Here is a 21,398-nt window from a genome sequence, read left to right on the forward strand (position 1 = left end):
CTGGGAGCTCCTAAAATCCAAACACCTATGCTCATCCAAAGACTTCACCAAAAGAGTAAAAAGATTACCTACAGATTGGGAAAAAGATTTTAGCTATAATGTTTCCGATCAGCGTCTTATCTCTAAAATCTACATGATACTGCAAAAACTCAATAACAAAAAATTAAAAAGGGGCAAAAGATATGAACAGACACTTCACCAAAGAAGACACTCAGGATGCTAACAGATACATGAGGAAATGGTCATGGTCATTAGCTATTAGAGAAATGCAAATCAAAACTACAATGAGATTCCATCTCACCCCAACAAGGCTGGTATTAATCCAAAAAACACAAAATAAAAAATGTTGGAGAGGTTGTGGAGAGTCTGGAACACTTATCCACTGCTGGTGGGAATGTCAAATGGTACAACCACTTTGGAAATCGATTTGGCGCTTCCTTAAAAAGCTAGAAATAGAACTACCATACAACCCCGCAATTCCACTCTTGAAATATACCCTAAAGAAATAAAAGCCTTCACACGAACAGGTGTATGCACACCCATGTTCATTGCAGCACTGTTTACAGTAGTAAAAAGATGGCATCAACCATGGTGCCCATCAAAGGATGAATGGATAAATTATGGCATATTCACACAATGGAATATTACACAAAGATTAAGAACAAGGATGAATGTGTGAAACATTTCATAACATGGGGGAATCTGGAAATCATTATGCTGACTGAAATTGGTCAATTGCAGAAGGACAAATATTGTGTGAGACCACTATTATAAGAACTCAAGAAATAGTTTAAACACAGAAGAAAATATTCTTTGATGGTTACGAGGATGGAGAGGGAAGGAGAGGGATATTCGCTAAGTAGATAGTAGAGATAAATTTTTTTAGGTGAAGGGAAGGAAACACAGAACACAGGCTTAGTCAGTACAACTGGACTAAACCAAAAGCAGAGAAGTTTCCTGAATACGACCAAATGCTTGGAAGGCCTGAGTAGTAGGGACAAGGGGTTTGGGGACCATGGTTTCAGGGGACATCTAGGTCAATTTTCATAACAAAATGTATTAAGAAAATGTTCTGCATCCCACTTTGGTGAGTGGCGCCTGGGGTCTTAAATGCCAGCAAGTGGCCAACTAAGATGAATAAATTGGTATCAACCTACCTGGAGCAAAGGAGGATGAAGAACACCAAAGACATATGGTAAAGGTGAGCCCAAGAGACAGAAAAGGCCACATAAACCAGGGACTACATTAGCCTGAGATCGGAAGAACTAGATGGTGCCCAGCTACCACCAATGACTGCCCTGACAGGGAACACAACAGAGAATCCCTGAGGGGGCAGGAGAACAGTGGGATGCAGATCTTAAATTCTTGTAAAAAGACCAGGCTTAGTGGTCTGATTGAGACTGGAGGGACCCTGATGGTCATTGTCCCCGGACCCTTTGATAGCCCAAGATTGGAACCATTCTTGAAGCCCACTCTACAGACAGGGATTGGCCTGGACTATAAGATAGACAACGATGCTGGTGAGGAGTGAGCTTTGTGGCTCAAGTAGGCACTTGAGAATATGTAGGCAACTCCTGTCTGGTGGTGAGATGAGAAGAGGGGGACAGGAGCTGATTGAATGGACACGGGGAATACAGGGTGAAGAGGAGGAGTGTGCTGTCTCATTAAGAGGAGAACAGCCAGGAGTATGCAGCAAGCTATGTATTACTTTTTGTATGAGAGACTGACTAGATTTGTAAACTTTCACCTAAGGCACAGCAAATAAATTAAAAAAAAAAAAAAGAAAGACCAGACTTGCTGGCCTGACAGGGACTGGAGAAATGTTGAGAGTATGGCCCCCAGACAGTAATGAAGTCACTACTGAGGTTCACCCTTCAGGCAAAGATTGAACAGGCCTGTGGAACAAAACAGGACTAAAGGGACGCACTAGCCCTGGGGCAGGGACTGGAAGGCAGGAGGGAACAGAAAAGCTGGTAACAGGGAACCCAGGGTTGAGAAGGGAGAGTGTTGACATGTCATGGGGTTGTTAGCCAATATCATACAATATGTGTACTGTTTGATAAGAAACTAAACTACTGAAGTACTATATATATATATATGTAAAACTGTTGCCACTGAGTTGATTCTGACTTATGGCGACCCCATGTGTTATGGAGTGGTACTGCTCCACAGAGTTTTTTTTTTTGTAATTTTTTTTTATTGAGATAAAACTCATATAACATAAAATTCACCATTTTAAGATGTATAATTTGTTTTTTTTTTAGTATAGTCACAATGTTGTCCAATCATCACCACTATCTAATTCCAGAACATTTCCAAAAAGAAACCATGTACCTATTAGCAGTCACTCCCCATGCCCTTCCCCCAAGCCCCTGGCAACTACTAATCTACTTTCAGTCTCAATGGATTTTCATATTCTGGACATTTCATATAAATGGGATTATTCAATGCGTGGCCTTTTTCGTCTGCCTTCTTTCACTCAGCATGTTTTCGAGGTTCATCCACTCTGTAGTAGTATCAGTGCTTCATTCCTTTTTTAAAAAACTTGTTTCATTTTATTTTTTGTCGTTGAGACTATGCACAGCAGAACATACACCAATTCGACAATTTCTACATGTACAATTTAGTGGCTTCATAGAGTTTTCTTGGCTGTAATTTTTTATGGAAGCAGATTGGCAGGCCTTTCTTCCATAGCACCTCGGGTGGATTTGAACTGCCAATCTTTCAGTTATCAGTCGAGCACAGACCGTTTGTGCCTCCCAGGGACCTCCTGAGGGAGAGAGTGACAAAGAATTTGTGGCCATCATGAATCCAGTTTTGTGAGTCTGAGGCTTGGCCCAGAATTCTGCATTTGTTTCAGACACTGCTGGTAACGCTGATGCTGGTGGTTTGAGGACCACGCTTTGAGTATCAAGTTCTGAGAGCTCATGCCTACAAAATCCCTTTTCTTCCCCAGACATTTCATGAGTACCTACTATGTGCTCATAATACATCGTAGTCACTGGCGCTGTCACATTTAATTAATTCACTGGGTGCCTACTGGACATCTCGGAACCTCTGTTTCCTCTTCTTTGATCCTGCTTCTCCCCAGATGAGTCAGGCCATTCCTGCTGCCTCTCATCTACTGCCCTGGTTTAAGAACCACTGGCCTTGCCCCTGGCTCTTCCCTGGAGGCACTTGGCGACAGGTAGATCCATCCCAGCAGAGAAGGAGGTGACTCAGGGTGGTGCACTCCAACTTGCTGAGGGCTCTAGGTTCAGTCAGCTGGAGCCAGAGCAAGTAGGGCTGGAAGGAATCTGGGATGGGGGAGGTTTGGAGGTCTCCCTAACATTCTGTGACAGGAGGAACATTGGCTCCAATTCTCTCATTCAGCCACCTCATTTTCAAACTCGCCCTCATTCTAGAGTCTGACTGTGGGGAGACTTCAGAGGGGCTGAGACCACCCTCAGCACACTTCTGGATCTGAATAAGATCTGCCCCCCTTGTAAGGTCCTCATCTAATTCCTCATCTCCCAGGTGGGAAGATGGAGTCTCAGAGAATGAGCAGCGCAATCAAAGCAAGGATGGGCAGAAGGAAGACTCGGCCAAGGTACCCCCACTCTGTCTTTCCCCCTGCACACTTGTCCATGCACGATCCCTCTTGGGCTCATCCTACTGCCCCTCTGTCCTCCTCGCCATCCTCCTCTGCACAGCCTCCAGGTGTCCTGTCCCCCCTGGGCCCTTTCTCCCAGAATCTGATCCCCATAATCCCCTGCAAGTCTGAAGTCTTTGTTTCTGCTGCCTCCTGGGCTGGCAGGAGTCAGGACTGGATTTCTGCCAGGCTGGGTGGCCTGGGCCAGCATCTTCCTGTCTTCCAGCCTCAGATTCCTTCTCCAAGAAGTGGGTGCACAATTCTCATGGCTCACATGTGGAGAGGGGCCCGGAAGATGTTTTGGGGGAAAGACTTGGCTTGGTCTTGCTTACTGGCCCCTGAACCTTCAAGTTCAAGCATTTACCTGCTGCTCCCTTGGCTCGAAAGGTCCAGGGTGGCTGTAAACCTGGAGTCAGACTAACCTTTGCCCCTGGTTTGAGCAGGGGGTTCTGGATCTTGAGGTCCCAGTTCTCACATATGTGGCCCTGACTGGCTTCTCTCCCTGAAAGCCCTTGTCCGCCCACAGGTCTTGGGCTGGCTGCCAGCAGGGAGGAGGCAGCCAGGCCTGTGGGGATTGGCTGGCCCAGAAGAGCCTCCCATAGCCTCCTCCAGCTCAGGGTTGGCCCAGGGTCAAAGCAGCCCCAGGAGAGAGGGGAGAAGAGTTTGTAAGGAGACAAGCCACTCTGAGAGCAGGTACCAGGCTGAGGGTGGCAGGGCTGGGAGAATCCTGGCCCGGGGTGAGAAGGGGCACTACCTGTGACTGTGGAGGCTCCAGGGAATGAGCTGGTCTTGGGGATGGGTGGTTACTGGGTAACTGGAGATCCTGGCACTCTGCTGCTGGCTGCTTGCTGCAGCTGGGACTTCCTGGACTCCAGTCACCTCTCTCTCCCTCTCTGCCTCCTCACTTCTTTCCCAGGCCTTCCCTGCCCCTCCTCCATGTTTATCCATCTTTTCCGCCTCCCCGTTCCTGGAGCCCACACTCTTGGCCCCTTCTTCTACTCTGTGCCCATCCCTCATCTGGCTCTGAGTTCCCCTTCAGGACCCCTTCTTGGCCTGCAGGATGTCTCTGCTCAACCTGTCATGGCTGGGACTCTGGCCTGGGGCAACCTCCCCATGGCTGCTCCTGCTGCTGGCTGTGGCCTGCTGGCTCCTGGCCCGCTTCCTGGCCTGGATCTATGCCTTCTACGACAACTGCTGCCGCCTGCGATGTTTCCCACAGCCCCCAAAGCGAAACTGGTTTTGGGGTCACCTGGGCCTGGTGAGTGGAGTGGCAGGATGAATCTGGGGTATAAGGACCAGGGCAAGACTTAGTGGAGCAACAGGAATACGGTTCAAGGGGCTGGGGTTAGGGGCTGGGTGGGATCTAGGACAGCAGAGCAGTGGGGAGCGTCAAGGGGAGCCCCTCTTTCCTCCCTCATCCTCCAGATCTACTCCTCTCCTCTCAGTCCTCCCTGTCACCTCCGGCCTGAGCCCTTTCTCTTATCCTTCCCCTCCCTTGTCAGACTTGCTTTGAATCAACTTCCTGCCTGTGTTCTCCCCATTAGTGCGTCTGTGTCTTCTGGGGGGGGCTCCCAGGGCAAGGTGGACAGAGATGGACCCTCTGACTGTTCCACAGTCTCACCCGGATCAGGTGACCTCATTAGGGGTACTGTCCAGGGTCCCTTCCCACCTGGCCCACCTCTGTTGGCCTCAGGCCAGTGTCCACCCTCTTCCCCCACCCACAGCTGGGCTAGAGGGGAGGTGCAAGCAGTCTCCCCATCCTTCTCCTTTCTGGGGGACCTCTTCTTCTTACCCTGCCCTCCACCCCAAGGATGTGCCGATGAGCCCCATTTCCCAACCATTGGCCACTTCCCTTTCCCTTTTGAGAAGGGATCGGTCTGGCCTCTGCCCTAATGGTCAAACTTCCTGAGAGGGGGCTCTGCACCCACCATCCTGACCTTATTCCCAGGGTCCCTTCCTCCAAGCCATGTTGACTCCCTATTACTACAATCACATCACCCGTAAGGGCACCATCTCCAATGCCATTGATTCCAGCATTGCATACTCTGATCACAGCTCCTTTCCTTCTGTCTTTCTTGTTCAACTCCTCCAATCTTAGACCCCTCAGGGCTTCTAATCCCCTCTCCATCACAGCCCAACAGTTCCTGCTTGACCCTGTTTCCTTGCATACATCTGGCTTAGACCCCCTAGGCCATCACTTGCCCTTTGAATTGTCCTTCATGGCCTTTGGAAAACCTTCGCCTTGGATGAGCCCAATCTTTCATGTGCTCTGAGCCTTCTCCACAACGATGCTGGAGGAGGCCACCAAGAAGGATAGACAGGTGACATGTAAATCCACCCACCCACCTCTAGTGTGCCTCCTCATCCAACCCTCCTGTCAACCCACTCTGCCATCTCCATGTGGACTAAGCTTTGTCTACTCTTGTTGCCTCAATTTCTCCAATCACTTGTCTACCGCCCTAGTTCGATCCCTACCCTGTTATGCTGTGATGACCCACGAAATGACACAAGGACGACCAGGACCTCCCTCATCTCATCCCCCACCCAGCTGGCTGCCCCGTCCTTCCTGGAGCCTCCTCTTCCCTGGCTTCCAGATGCATCTGCTCGGTCTCCCCCTCTCTCCCTGTGGCCCTTCTGCCTCTGGTCTTGGCCGCTTCTCACCTGGCCTTTCCAAATGGGGATCCTCAGGTCCTCTGGGCCTGGAGCGGGCTCCTGTGGCTCCTCTGTGAGGTGACCACCCACCTTGCTTGCAGATCACCCCCACGGAGCAGGGCTTGGTGGACCAGGCTCAGCTGGTGGCCACCTACCCCCAGGGCTTTAGACTGTGATTAGGCCTCATGCTCCCCTTCACTGTCCTCTGCCACTCTGACACCATGTGGTCAGTCATCAACATCACAGGTACCACCCAGAGCACGTGATGGTGGGTGTCGTGGCTGCAGATGAGGGTGCCGAGCTCCCTCCTGGCCTAGCTTTAGTGTGGCCCCTGCAGGACCCAGGACCCCTCCTGTCTTGGGTGCCCTTAGCCATCCTTGTCCTTCTTTCATCTATTTGCCATGCCCACTCTGGTGTTCTGGACATGGGGCTCCATCTGGGAAGGACTCAGCCCCAGCCCTGCCCTGGAGGAACCCCCAATCTTGGAGACACAAAACGAGATGGAGATACCCCAAACCTGTGTTGTCAGGGCTGGGCCAGAGGGAGAGACGAGGCTGACCAGTCCAGAGGGGAGGTGAGGTGTCTGCCTTTGGGGTAAGCAGGAGGACTTCCTGAAGGAGAGGCTGCTGGAAAGAGGAATGGAGATTTTTAAGCCAAGAAGAGAGAGGGTGTTCCCTCTGGAGGAACAGCACCAGCAGAGGCTCAAGGAGAGTGAACAAGCACCTGACTGTGAGCATCTAGAAGGCATTCAGTGCAGGTGGAGGGATCAGGAGAGAGGGAGAGAAAGGTGGAGAGGGGGGCAGAGCCAGCAGGGCATTGAGGCTGGGCTGGGGGCTGGAACTTGACTCTGAGGACAATGGGAGGCCATGGAGGGTGTGTGAGCAGGCGAGGGTTGCTGTCAGACCTGCATGTGTGAAGTGCACGGAGGGAGGATTCCAGGGAGGAGGCTATGGCCACACCCCAGGCCAGGGAGGAGAGGCCTGTGATGCTCCTGGGCAGATGTGAGGGACACTTTGTAGGGAGGAGGGCAGAGAGGGGCTGACTGGCTGCGGAGCTGGGAGAAGAGACGGGTACTGGCCCGTGGGTCTCTAGCCTGTGGAGGTAAGCATTTTTTGGGGGGCCAAGGCGGAGCTCTGTTGGACCCACACTGAATCTGAGGGGCTGGGGCATCAGGGGGAGCTGCCCAGGAGGGGCGGACCCCTGTGGGGACCAGCAGAAAGGCTGGGGGAATGGGGGGTATCAGAGCAGAGATGGGGACTGAAGCTGGGCTCTGGGGGGATAAAAGCCCAGAGAAAGAGGAGGGTGCAGGGCTGAACCAGGAACTCCAACATTTTGACGTCTGGCTGAGGAGGAGCAAGTGAGGTGTATGGACAAATGTGGGAGGGGGGAGACCAGGAAAGGGGAGTCCTAGGCACCAAGAGGACAGTGTCTGGGTGTGTGTGGTCACCTGTGTCTTTGTCCTTCTTTCTATGACTGTCTATCTCTGTATCTTTTGTCTCTCTGATTCTATCTCTCTCACTTGTGTTTCCTTCCTCCATTTCTCTCTCTGTGTCTTTTTAGGAGTCCCTGGGTGGTGTGACCAGTGTGCAATTGGCTGCTCACATGAAGGTTGGCAGTTTGAACCCACCCAGCAGTGCTGCAGAAGAAAGGTCTGGCAACCTGCTTCAATAAAGATTATAGCCAAGAATACCCTATGGAGCACAGTTCTATTCTGACACACATGGGGTCGTCATGAGTCAGAATTGACAGGACGGTGATATTGTTTTTTGGTTTTTGTCTCTCTTTCTACCTCTCCATTTCTGTCCAGGTGTCTCTGATGGAGTGTGTTGGTGTCCTGCCCAGACCTCTACACGCTGCTGCACCCAGGTGCCAGCTGCCGTGAGCGTTGCCCCCAATAGCTCACTGCTGTCCCCATATTCAGAGACTTGCCCTTGGGTGTGGGAGGTGTCTTGCTCAGAGATTTCTAGAAGGTTGGGTCCCTTGCTCTCAGGAGAGGGTGGGGTGCTGCACCCAATAAATGACTGATATGGGGATAGAAACTCCCCGTTCCCTTGCTTCAAATAAACCCAAGCTAAACTCGCTGCCATTGAGTCGATTCTGACTCATGGGCACGCCGTGTGTGTCAGAGTAGAACTGTGTTCCGTACCGTTTTCTTGGCTACTATCTTTACAGAAGCAGATCACCAGGCCTTTCTTCTGAGGCACCATTGGGTAGGTTTGAATCACCAACCTTTAAGTTAGTAGATGAGTGCAAACCGTTTGAGCCACCCAGGGACCTTAGGAAACTAAGTCTCCCAAAATCAGTTGCCTTGAAGTCAATTCTGTTTTGGGGAGACCCCATGTGTTTCAGAGTAGAACTACTCCATAGGATTTTTTTTTTTTTTTTTTTTGGCTGTAATCTTTGCGGAAGCAGATAGTCAGGGCTTTCTTCCACAGCACTGCTGGGTGAGTTCCTACTGCCAGCCTTTAGGTTAGTAGTTGAGCACAAACCATTTGTGCCACCCAGGGGCCTTCTCTTGCTTCAGAGAGGTGCAATTTGGGGTGCTATTCATGCACCAGAGCTCCCCGTGGGGTCAGGCTGAGGCTGGGTTCCGGCTGAGCCCATATCTGCCTGGCTTCGTCTTCCTGCATCCCATCTTGCTTCCCTAACTTTCTCCAGCTCCTTCTAAGAGCTCTCCTTCAATAAACCATGTGCCCAAGCACCCTCAACTCAGATTCTGCTTCTGAAGAATCCAAACTAAGTCAGGGTCCCTCGATCCTTCACCCTCTCCCTTCTTGCTCTCCTCTTTCTGCCTGTCCCCTCCCCTCCTGAGTGGCTTCTATACCCATTTTCCTCCACTTCATTCTCAGTATTCTCTGGGGCCTCCCTTGGTCTCCCCCAACAGCTCCTGGCCTTGGCGCAGGTGGCAGGTGATGTGCCACTGGGCTTGGCTGTGTGTCCTTCTGGGAATTCCAACCTGGGGTCTTCCTGTATGCCAGCAATGGGGCACTGGGATTCTGGGATGAGGTCCTGGCCTGGGCTGGGCTGGTGCAGCCAGGTTGGGGAAAGGGGTTGTGTTTACACTTGCTTCTTGTCTTTGTTAATGGTTTCAGCTCATGGTGAAGAGAAAAAATATTGGAGGAAATGGGTGGGGGAGCATCCTTGTCTCTGGAGGGTATGGTGGGCCAAGAAAAGTTATTTTCTGCAAAGCTGGGGAGGCTCCTAGCAGGAGATAGTGGCAAGAGGCTGTATTGGGGTTGGAGGGCGAAGAAGGAAATTAGGTGGGTGAAATTGTCTGTGAATTCACTTGAAATGGGGAAGGTGAAGTGTAAGGTGTGGGGAGGGAGGGAGAGACAGGGAGAGATGGAGAGACGGTAGTGCGAGAAACATAAAGAGTCAGAGAGATGGACAGAGAGAGGCAAGGAGAGAGAAAGAGAGAGAGAGGGAGGGGGAGACAGAGAGAGACAGTAAAGAGGGAGTAAAAGAAACATATTCAGAGATAGAGTTAGAGGAGAGAGAGATGGAGAGAAACATAAAGAGAAACAGAGAGAGACAGACAGAGAGAGAGAGACAGAGAGAAAGAGTGAAAGATAGAGACAGAGAGAGAGAGAAACACAGGGAAAGAGAAAAAGAGAGAGAGAGAGATAGAGACACAGAGAGGCAGAAATAGAATCAGAGTAAAGAAACACTTAGAGATGGAGCTAGAGATAGCAGAGATAGAGAGATACAGAGAGAGACATGGAGAGATACAGAGAGATAGAGGCAGAGAAAGATAAGGACAGGGGGAGTAAAAGAAACACACTCAGAGGTAGAAATAGAGTCAGAGAGAGGAAAGAGAGATTAGAGAATGAAACAGAGAGAGAGAGAGAGAGGTTAAGAAAGTGAGGAGACAGGCAGGTGCGTGTGGACAGAGACCTATACAGACATACAAACCCACAGAGAGAGGCTGACCCAGCGAGGTGGGGAGAGGCATAAACCGACAAATCAGGCAGAAAGGGGCAGGGGGTTGAGGTGGGGATGGCAGCAACGGAGCCCTCCACCAGGCCTGGCATCAGCCTTGCTATCCCCAGGTCCAGAGCAATGAGGAGGGCTTGCGACTGTTGGAGGACCTGGGCCACTTCTTCCGTGACATCCACCTTTGGTGGGTTGGGCCCTTCTACCCCATCCTGCGGCTCGTCCACCCTAAGTTTATTGTACCCCTGCTCCAGGCCCCAGGTATCTCTTCTAGGAGGCCCCTGTCCCCAGCCTCTCCCCTGCCCCTGCTCCTTGCCCTTCCCACCCTTGGGCAGGCCAGGTTACTCTGGTGGCTTGAGGGAGCAGTGGCAGCTTTTCCTGGTGGCTGGAACTCAGCATGGGAGGGGGTTTTGGCATCCTTCTGTCTCTTTAAGACTCTGACTATGTCACCCCAGGTCTGGTGGCAGGGGCAGGATTCTAAGAAAGTGTGAGTCGTGTATGGACCACGTCTGGAACACTAAAACAAAAACAAACCGTTGCTGACTCATGGCGACTCCATGTGTGCTGAGTAGAACTGCTCCACAGGGTTTTCCAAGTTCTGATCCTTCAGAAGTAGATTGCCAGAACTTTCTTTTGAGGCACCTCTGGGTGAGTTCGAACTGCCAACCTCTAGGTTAGCATTTGAGTGCTTAACCATTTGCACCACCCAGGGGCTCCTATCTGGCATGTTAATAGGACGATATTGAAATCTTGTCCAGGGCTTGTGTATAGGGCATGTTGAGGTCATGTCAGATGTCTCTGGTCCGTGTTATAGCATGTTGTATCATGTTATGGACATGTTAGGGAATGTCATATTTGTGAGGCTATGTTAGGGCATGTTATCACATGTTGGTGTCATGTCAGCTGTCTCAGGTATGTGTCAGGAGATGTCAGAGGAGGCTTGTCCATGTAATGTACTTTGTAGGATATTGGGCTGTGCTTGGTGTTTCAGAAATGTTGGATGGTAGAGGGGACATGCTGGGGCATGTTATTCCATGTTAGGGTGTGTCTTAGTTATCTGTTGTTGTTGTCAGGTGCCGTTGAGTTGGTTCTAACTCTTAGTGACCCTAAGTGCAACAGAATGAAAGACTGCCTGGTCCTGCACCACCCTCACAATTGTTGCTGTGCTTGAGCCCATCATTAGGCCACTGTGTCAATCTTCTCATTGAGGGCCTTCCTCTTTTTCACTAACCCTCTACTTTGCCAAGCTTGGTGCTCTTCTCCAGGGACTGGTCCCTCCTGATAACATGTCCAAAGTATGTGAGATGAAGTCTCGCCAACCATGCTTCTCAGGAGCATTCTGGCTGTAATTCTTCCAAGACAGACTTGTTCATTCTTCTGGGAGTCCAATATTCAATATTCTTCACCAACACCATAATTTAAAGGCGTCAATTCTCTGGTCTTCCTTATTCATTGTCATTTGATTTCTTGACTGCTGCTATAACAGAAATACCACAAGTGAGTGGCTTTAACAAACAGAAATTTATTTCCTCACAATTTAGGAGGCTAGAAGTCTGAATTCAGGGTGCCAATCTAGGGAAAGGCTTTCTCTCTCTCTCAGATCTGGAGAAAGGTCCTTGTCTCTTCTGAGCTTCTGTTCCTGGGCGATCTTCACATGGCTTGGCACCTTTCTTTCCCCATTTCTGCTTCTAGCTTGAGTTTAATCTCTTTTGTATCTAGAAAGAGATTGACTCAAGATACACCTACACTAATTTCTGTCTTATTAATATAACAGACAACCCACTCCCAAATGGAATTGTAATCACAGGCATAGAGGTTAGGGTTTACAACACATACTTTTGGGGGCACAGCTCAATCCATCACAGGGTATGTCTAGCATGGTGGGTTGTATCTCTGTGGGCTTTGATGTTGCTCTACTCCTGCTACTGGAGCCTGGTCTGGTCTCCCTTTGCCTCCTCGTCCTCCCTGACTCCTCTGCCCTTGTACCCATTCCTGCTATCCTGGGCTTGGCTGGAGGAAGGGCAGACCCCTGGCTGGGAGCCCACACCCAAACCCAAAGCCCTCCCCTCCCCCTCTCCATGGGCCCTCATTGTCCGCCTCTCATGTCAGCCACCGTCGCTCCCAAGGACATGTTTTTCTACAGCTTCCTGAAGCCCTGGCTGGGTGAGTAACTGTGGGTGAAGGGGGTTGGGGACAATCTTGGGGCCCAGAGGAAGGCGCTGCCCTTGTGCACTGCCCATGGCTGCCTCTACTAGGGGATGGGCTCCTGCTGAGTGACGGTGACAAGTGGAGCCGCCACCGCCGCATGCTGACACCTGCCTTCCACTTTGAAATCCTGAAGCCCTACGTGAAGATCTTCAATGAGAGCGCGAACATCATGCATGTGAGCACCCTCAGCCCAGAGTCCCTGATGGATCCTTGAGGGGAGGGGCCACAAACAGATCTGATCTGCAGTCCTGGATCTGCTGTGTGGCTTTGGGGCCATTGCTCTTCCTTTCTGAGCCTCAGTTTCTTCATCTGTAAAGTGGGAATAATAATCCCCATTTTGAAAGAAGTTCAAGATGACATAATGGAATCACATCTCTGGAACACAGTAGGTGCTCCAAACAAACAAACAACAACAGAAAGCGAAACTTGTTGCTGTCAAGTCAATTCCGACTCATGGAGACCCATGTGTTTCAGAGTAGAACTAAGCTCCATTGGGATTTCAATGGCTATAATCCTACAGCAGTAGATCACCAGGTCTTTCTTTTTCCGTGGTGCTGGGTGGATTTGAACCCCCAACCTTTTGGTTAGTACCTGAGAGCAAACCATTTGCACCATCCAGAAGCTTTAGTAAGTCCTCGCTGTTGTTGTTAGGTGCTATTGAGTCAGTTGTGACTCATAGCAATCATGTGTACAACAGAATGAAACACTGCTGGGTCCTGCGCCATCTTCACATCTTTGCTAATGCTTGAGCCCATTGTTGTAGGACCTGTGTCAATCCATCTCGCTGAGGTTCTTCCCTTTTTTCACTGACCTTCTACTTTACCAGGCATGATGTCCTTCTCCAGGGACTGGTTTCTCTTGATAACATGTCCAAAATACGTGAGACAAAGTCTTGCCATCCTCCCTTCTAAGGGGCATTCTGGCTGTACTTCCAAGACAGATTTGTTTGTTCTTTTGGCAGTCTATGGAACATTCAATATTCTTTGCCAACGTCATAATTCAAATGCATCAATTCTTCTTTGGTCTTCCTTATTCATTGTCCTGCTTTCCCAATGCATATGAGGTGATTGAAAATACCATGGCTTGGGTCATGTGCACCTTTGTCCTCAAGTGACATCTTTGCTTTTTAACACTTTAAAGGGGTCGTTTGCAGCAGATTTGCCCAATGCAATGCGTCATATGATTTCTTGACTGCGCTTCCATGGGGATTGATTTTGGATCCAAGTAAAATGAAATCCTTGGCAATTTCGTACTTTTTTTCATTTATCATGATGTTGCTTATTGGCCCAGTTGTGAGGATTTTTGTTTTCTTTATGTTGAGGTGTAATCCATACTGAAGGCTATAGTCTTTGACCTTCATCAGTAAGTGCTTCAAGTCCTCTTTACTTCCAGCAAGTAAACTTGTGTCATCTACTTACTACGGGTTGTTAGTGAGTCTTCTTCCAGTTCTGATGCTGCATTCTTCTTCATCTAGTCCAGCTTCTCTGATTATTTGGTTAGCATACAGATTGAATAAGTATGATTGTAAAAACAGTGTGGGGGCAGAGTCTGACTTCTAACTTCACAAGAAGGAAATAGAATCAAGATCAACAGTGCAAAGCTGATTCCTATGAGGTGGAGGTCAGGCATACCTCCTCTCTCTGCCATCTTTACCAGTCCTGACACCAACCATCCCTCCCACGGCACTTTCTCCTTCTCTGCTGGATTTGATGATTCACTGCAATGGCCATACAGAACTCACAGACAATACTCACGATTATAGGGTTTATTAGTGAAGTAATAATACAAAAGACCTCTTTAAAGTGTTAAAAAGTTAAGATGTCACTTCAAGGACTAAGGTGCTCCTGACCCAAGCCATGGAGTTTTCAATGGCCTCGTATGCATGCGAAAGCTGAACAATGAATAAGGAAGACCAAAGAAGAATTGATGTCTTTGAATTATGGAAAGGATGATGGGACTTTGTCTCACATACTTGAGACATGTTATCAGGAGGGATCAGTCCCTGGAGAAGGATGTCACACTTGGTAAAGTAGAGGGTCAGTGAAAAAGAGGAAGACCCTCAACGAGATGGATTGACACAGTGGCTGCTACAATGGGCTCAAGCATAGCAATGACTGTGAGGATGGTGCAGGACCGGGCAATGTTAAGTTCTGTTGTACATAAGGTCACTATGAGTTGGAACTGACTCGACGATACCTAACAACAACAACAGCAGGGAAGTAACATGTTACAATTCAGGTTCAGGAATGCTCAGTTCTTCCATCAGAACAGCCTCTTCCCAGCTCCGTGGCACGCCTCTCTCTGGCCCCTTGGCTTCTACCCTGCTTAGGCAAGTGTTACAAAGTCCTTTTAGCTCTGCCAGTAAGTGCCCGAAGGCACCCCACACCACCAGTAAGCCTCAACCCAAAGGCGCTCCGCTCTGGCTCCATGGGTCAGCTCCACCAAGTGCTTGGAGGTACCCTACTCCCCCAGCAAGTCTCCTGTCCAAAGGCACTCAGCTTTCTCCCTCTGTGGGCCCGGAAGCCCACTACACCATCTTCTGTCAGGTCTCTTGCTGCTGTTTCTCTGCCACAGCTTCTTGCCACCTTCAGTGTTTGTCTTAGTCACCTAGTGCTGCTATAACAGAAATACCACAAGTGGATGGCTTTAGTGTATTCTCTCACTGTCTAGTAGGCTACAAGTCCAAATTCAGGGTGTCAGCTCTAGGGGAAGGGTTTCTATGTCTGCTCTGGAGGAAGATCCATGTCATCAATATTCCCCTGGATTAAGAGCTTCTCTGCACAGGAACCTTAGGTCCAAAGGACGCGCTCTGTTACCAGCACTGCTTACTTGGTGGATGAAACTCGCAAGTCTCTGCTTACTTCCCATTCCTATTATCTCCTGAGAGATAAAAGGTGGTGCAGGCCACATCCTAGGGAAACTCCCTTTACATTGGATCAGGGATGTGACCTGGGTAAGGGTGTTACATCCTACCCTAAACCTCTTTGACATAATCTAATCTTGCCTCATTAACCACAGGCAGAGATTAGAATTTATAACACAGGAAAATTGCAACAATCACAAAATAGAGGACAATCACACAATACTGGGAATCATGGCCTAACCAAGTTGACACATATTTTGGGGGGACACAATTCAATCCATGACAGAGTTACAGCTCTTTCTCTTTGTTTCCTGGTTCCAGGAGCTTCTCAGCACAGAAATTCCAGGTTCAAACGACATGCTATGCTCTTGGCTCAACTTCCTTGGTGGTGGTGGGATCCTCTCCTTCCCACCTCTGGGGAGGGTCACTTAAAGCCCAGCAAGATGGCAAAACTGACCAATCCCCTTGATGAGCCACAATTACCCTGTCTGCACAGTTCCACTCAATCACTTGGGTGGGAGTTACAAGGCCACGGCAAGAAGGGCCACACAAAAACAATTCATTGCACTATGTGATGAAAGAATACAACCCTGACACACACCTTTTATGATTTTAAACCATGCAGTATACCCTTGTTCTGTCTGAACGACTGCCTCTTGGCAGTTCCTCATGAGCACAATTAAGTGTTCTGAAATTCTCAGTGTTCTCCATAATTTGTTATGATCCACACAGTTGAACACCTTTGCATTGTCAATGAAACACAGGTAAACATCTTTCTGGAATTCTCTGCTTTCAGCTAACATTCATCTGATATCAGCAGTGATGTCCCTCATTCCACATCTTCTTCTTGATCCAGTTTGAATTTCTGGCACTTCCCTGTCGATGTACTGCAGCAGCCATTTTGGAATTATCTTCAGCAAAATTTTCATATTAATGACATTGTTTGATAATTTCCTCATCCTACTGGATCACCTTTCTTTGGAACGGATCTCTTTCAGTCAGTTTGTCAGGTAGCTGTTTTCCAAATTTCTTGGCATACACCAGTGAGCACTTCTAGCATTGCATCTGTTTGTTGAAACATCGCAAAATTGGTATTCCATCAATTCTTGAAGTGCAGTTTGGACTTTCTCCTTCAGTACCATTGGTTCTTGATCATATGCTACCTGCTGAAATGGTTAAACATCAGCCAGTTCTTTTTGGTGCAGTGAGTCTTTGCCTTCTTTCTATCTTCATTTGATGCTTTCTGCATCATTCAATTTTTTCCCCACAGAATCCTTTAATTTTGCACTTCGAGGCTTGAATTTTTTCTTCGATTCATTCAGCTTGAGAAATACTGAGTGAGTTTTCCCCTTTTGGTTTTCTAACTCCAGGTCTTTGCATATTTCATTATAATACTTTGTCTTCTCGAGCTGCCCTTTGGAGTCTTCTGCTCAGCTTTTACCCCATTTCTTCTGTTCATTTTAGTTACTCTGCATTCAAGAGCCAGCTTCAGATTCTCTTTTGTCATCGATTTTCGTCTTTTCTTTCTTGTCTTTTTAATGACCTTTTGCTGTCTTCATGCATGATGTCATTGAATAACTTATCTGGTCTTTGGTCATTAGTGTTCAATGTGTCAAATCTCTTAAGCTTCCAGTATCACAGCAGCCCAGAAGCCATCACAGTATGACAAACTGACAGAGAAGTAGTGGCATTCCTTTTCAGTATCCCTCACAGAAGACCACCAGTTACTGTTGAGTTGACCCCGGCTCATGTTGACCACATGTATGTCAAAGCGGAACTGTGCTCCAGAGGGCTTTTGATGGCTGATTTTTTTCAAGACTGCCAGGCCTTTCTTCCAAGGCACCTCTGGGTGGACTCAAACCTTCAGTTAGTAGCTGAGTGTATTAGCTGTTTGTACCACCCAGGGACTTCAAGCTTGAGACAGTTGATGATAAAGATGAAGGCTGCATAGCATCTATTTCCGCATAACAGACCCATTCAAACCTCACTGGCTGGAAAAAATTAGCATTTGCTATTGCTCACGAGTCTGTGAGTCAGTGGTCTTGGGTGGCTTTGGATGGATGGACTATTCACATGTCTGTGGTCAGGTGTGAAGCAAGTAGGCAGTTCTATTAATCCAGCTGGGCTCTCTCACATGTTTAAGCATGGCTGGCTATAGGCTGATCCAGGATGGCCTCAACTCTGACAACTGGCCTACTTCATCTGTCCCTCATCCTCCAGTAGGCTGGCCCAGGCTCGTTCACATGATAGAGGTTGTATTCCAAGGGAGTGAGCAGAGACATGCAGCTGCTCTTGAAGTCTAGGTTCAGAACTAATACACCATTATTTTGACAATTATATCAGGCAAAGCCCACCACCCACCTGTCAGTTTGTCGTACTCTGGTGGCTTTTGTGTTGCTGTGATGCTGGAATTTATGCTACCAGTATTTTAAATACCAGCATGGTCACCCATGGTAGACAGGTTTTAATGTCGCTTCCAGACTAAGAAACTAGGAGGAAAGACCTGGTAAACTCCTTCTGAAAATTAGTCAATGAAAACCTTAAGAATTACAACAGAACATTCCTTTGGAGATATCATCAGGAGAGATCAATCACTGGAGGAAGACATCATGTTTGGTGAAGCAGAGGGCCAATGAGGGCAAGGGAGACCCTCAGTGAGATGGATTGGCACAATAGCCACAATAATGGACTTGAACATGCTGGCCATTGTGAGGATAATGCAGGACCAAGGTGCTTCATTCTGTTGTACAAAAGGCTTCCATGAATTGAAGTTAACTCAATTAAGAACAAGAACAAAAACAACAACATTGGCCAAAGCAAGTCCAAAAGGCCAGCTCAAATTCAAGGGGTGAAGAGGGGAATCAGCTCTACCTCCTAATGGAAGGAGGTGCAAAATCTTATTGCAAAGGGTGAGGGCATACAGAAGGGTGACTAATTGGGGACATTATTGCAATCATATACCATTAAGATATTGATGAAGATGATGATGATGGCTATAATTTATTGAGCACTCACTATATGCCAGAAACAATGTGCCAACTTGTCCAAGACAAGGTCATGGAAGCTCATAGACATATCCAAACTCCCTGAACGACTGAATATCTGGTCTGAGGGCTGTGGGGACCACGGTCTCAGGGAACATCTAGCTCAATTGGCATAACAGAGTTTATAAGGAAAATGTTCTACATTCTACTTTGGTGAGTAGTGTCTGGGATCTTAAAAGCTTGTAAGTGGCCATCTAAGATACTCCACTGGTCTCATCCCTATGGGAGCAAGGGAGAATGAAGAAAACCAAAGACACAAGGGAAAGATTAGTCCAAAAGACTAATGGACCACAACTACCACAGCCTCCACCAGACTGAGTCCACAACAACTAGATAGTGCTCAGCTACCACCACTGACTGCTCTGACAGGGATCACAATAGAGGGTCCCAGACAGAGCTGGAGAAAAATGTAGAACAAAATTATAACTCACAAAAAAAAAGACCAGACTTACTGGCCTGACAGAGACTGGAAAAACCCAGAGAGTATGGCCCCTGGGACACCCTTTTAGCTCAATAATGAAGTCACTCCCGAGGTTCACCCTTCATCCAAAGATTAGATAGGCCCATAGAACAAAACGAGACTAAAGGGGTGCACCAGCCCAGGGGCAAGGACTAGAAGGCAGAAAGGGACAGGAAAGCTGGTAATCAGGAACCCAAGGTCGAGAAGGGAGAGTGTTGACTTATCATGGGGTTGGTAACCAATGTCACAAAATAATATGTGTACCAATCGTTTAATGAGAAGCTAGCTCTGTAAACCTTCATCTAAAGTACAATAATGAAAGCATAGCCATACAGACAAAAAAATGTATTTTTAAATTATCAATGCCATATATGATCATTTCATAATCAAATAAGGTATATTTAAGTTTAATCATTGATAATATAATTTTATTAATATTATTAATGTTAGCCATTGAAGAGAGGTAATATTGCTCATCAAAACATTAAGAAAATTGAAACAGTGTGTAATGCCATTAGTGGGGTCCCTGCTGTGTAAAATGCAGGTTCCTTTATTGTCAGCATAATGAAATGACTGGTGTGGGCCTGTCTTGGAGTAGGAAAGCCCATTCCCCAACTGTGTTTTTATTCAACTTTGCATTATGGAAGGGCAGGATTTTGCAAGGTTTTACTCCATTTTAATGGAATAGTTAATGCTTATTTCTTTTTTACATGAAATTATTTTTGGGATCTCTGAAATTGCAAATACACTAAAGAAATGTTTTAATATATTCCTTCACTCCTGAAAAAAACAAGAAATGATGTGCTAATTCCATGACACATTGTGTAAGTTAAACTTCACAGCTCCGTGAGGCGGAGATGATTGTGAATTGCCACATTACAGGTGATAAAACAGGCTCGAAGGCGTCTCAGAGCTTGCCCAGGTTGACCCAGCTAGCAAGTGAGCTAGTAAGGGGTGGAGCTGGGATTTCTACCTGCTTTATCTGATGCCAAAGAAGGTCATTTTAACTGTGAGTAAACATTGAACAATTGTGATCCAGGAGAGGGCAAGGAGTCGACCTAGGGCACACAGAACATATGGGATCGAGTTGGAATCAGAATCCAGGTCTCCTGATTCATCGTGTGGGGTCTCTACATTTTAATAATGACAGTTTCCAACCCCACTCAGTCCTGATCTGCTCCTGGGATGGATGCCTTGGGTGGAGGACCAGGAAGCTGGGTTCTGGATTGCGTTCATCCTGGTGGTTGGGCCTAGGGAGGGTCTCAGGAGAGAAAGAGCCCAGCCTCAGCTCCTTCCTCTGTTTTTACCAGGCCAAGTGGCAGCGCCTGGCCTCACAGGGCAGCAACCGCCTGGACATGTTTGAGCACATCAGCCTTATGACCCTGGACAGTCTGCAGAAATGCGTCTTCAGCTTTGACAGCCACTGCCAGGAGTGAGTTCTAAGCCTGGATCTGAGAACTTAGACCACTGACCCAAGATGGGGGAAGGAGGGCTGACCAGGGCAACCAGAAGAGCCTGCCTGGTAGAGATGGGCCAGAGTTGGGCACTGAAGGACAAGGAATGGTAGAGAGAGACAGAGGTCCTTCCAGGTAGATGGAAATGTTTGAGTAAAGTCAAGAATGCTAGGATGAGCAGACTGTATATAACAGTCTGCTCATCCTAGCATTCTTGACTTTACATATCCAAGGTGAGCCTTGGATATGAAGTCAAAGAGGTAGGCAGGGACTAGATCTTAAGGGGCTTCAAAAGCCAGGCAAAGGGGGCAACGGGGTACGTGACATTTATTCCAAGATTTTCCAGGGTGCCATGGAAGGTGTTTGAGCCAGTGAGGGGTGTGGCCAGAGCTGAGCTTTAGAAATCCGATGCTGTGGAGGACTGACTATCACATTGATATTAGATGGAGGAGGTCTGAGTTGGGTGTAGAGGCTGAGGAGATTTGAGAGAAACCAATGAAGAATGGGTAGGACCAGATGTTGGGTAGGAGAGAGAGATGAGCATGTGCCCAACCTCTGTCTAGTTCCCTGATGCCTGAAGGCAGCTCTCAGTGATGGGGATACTGGGAGACATGCAAACATAGGGGGTACCCTTTCCTAGATAGTGCATGGCCCTCTGGTTCAGGGTGGGAGGTGTTCCCAGGCTTTCATGTGTGTTAAAGAACATCCAACCTGTCTCTGTCCTGGCCTTTCAGACACCCCAGCGAGTATATTGCTGCCATCTTAGAGCTCAGTGCCCTTGTGGTAAAACGGCACCTTCAGGTCTTCTTGCACATTGACTTCCTGTACCACCTCACTCCCAATGGGCGGCGCTTCCGCAGGGCCTGTGACCTGGTGCATGAGTTCACAGATGCTGTGATCCGGAAGCGGCGCCATACCCTCACCACTCAGGGTGTTGATTACTTCCTCAAGGCCAAAATCAAGGCAAAGACTTTGGACTTTATTGATGTGCTCCTGCTGGCCAAGGTAGGCTTCTCTGCTACCTGGGTTAGAGAGATGGGCAGGACCTCAATTTCAAATGTTGAAGAGCTTGAGTTTGATCCTGAAGGCACTGGGAAGCCATGGAAAGTGTTTGGGGAGAGGGAAGGAATGGTTTAGAGATGTGTGTTAGGGA

General features: G+C 48.2%; 2 protein-coding genes across 8 annotated transcripts in view; both read left to right on the plus strand.

Moving 5' to 3' along the window:
• LOC126072303 (ultra-long-chain fatty acid omega-hydroxylase) overlaps positions 1-4,238 on the plus strand; it is a 97,673-nt gene extending 93,435 nt beyond the window's left edge. The window contains exons 19-20 of the mRNA XM_049877263.1: positions 3,517-3,589; positions 4,141-4,238. Of these exons, the coding sequence (XP_049733220.1) occupies positions 3,517-3,543 (27 nt within the window). The 3' untranslated portion in view covers positions 3,544-3,589; positions 4,141-4,238. The remainder of the gene's footprint in view (positions 1-3,516; positions 3,590-4,140) is intronic.
• A 22-nt stretch (positions 4,239-4,260) lies between these two features.
• The window catches only part of LOC126072300 (cytochrome P450 4F3-like), a 37,121-nt gene continuing 19,983 nt past the window's right edge, over positions 4,261-21,398 (plus strand). The window contains exons 1-7 of one of the 7 annotated variants that reach the window (XM_049877237.1): positions 4,261-4,324; positions 4,691-4,889; positions 10,333-10,477; positions 12,326-12,379; positions 12,472-12,599; positions 20,102-20,223; positions 20,980-21,250. In XM_049877237.1, coding sequence (XP_049733194.1) covers positions 4,692-4,889; positions 10,333-10,477; positions 12,326-12,379; positions 12,472-12,599; positions 20,102-20,223; positions 20,980-21,250 — 918 coding nt within the window. In that variant the 5' untranslated portion in view covers positions 4,261-4,324; position 4,691. The other 6 variants (XM_049877239.1, XM_049877238.1, XM_049877242.1 and 3 more) reach the window with 6 other exon arrangements.

This window comes from Elephas maximus, chromosome 3, assembly GCF_024166365.1.
Source record: "Elephas maximus indicus isolate mEleMax1 chromosome 3, mEleMax1 primary haplotype, whole genome shotgun sequence".
Taxonomy (NCBI): Eukaryota; Metazoa; Chordata; class Mammalia; order Proboscidea; family Elephantidae; genus Elephas; species Elephas maximus.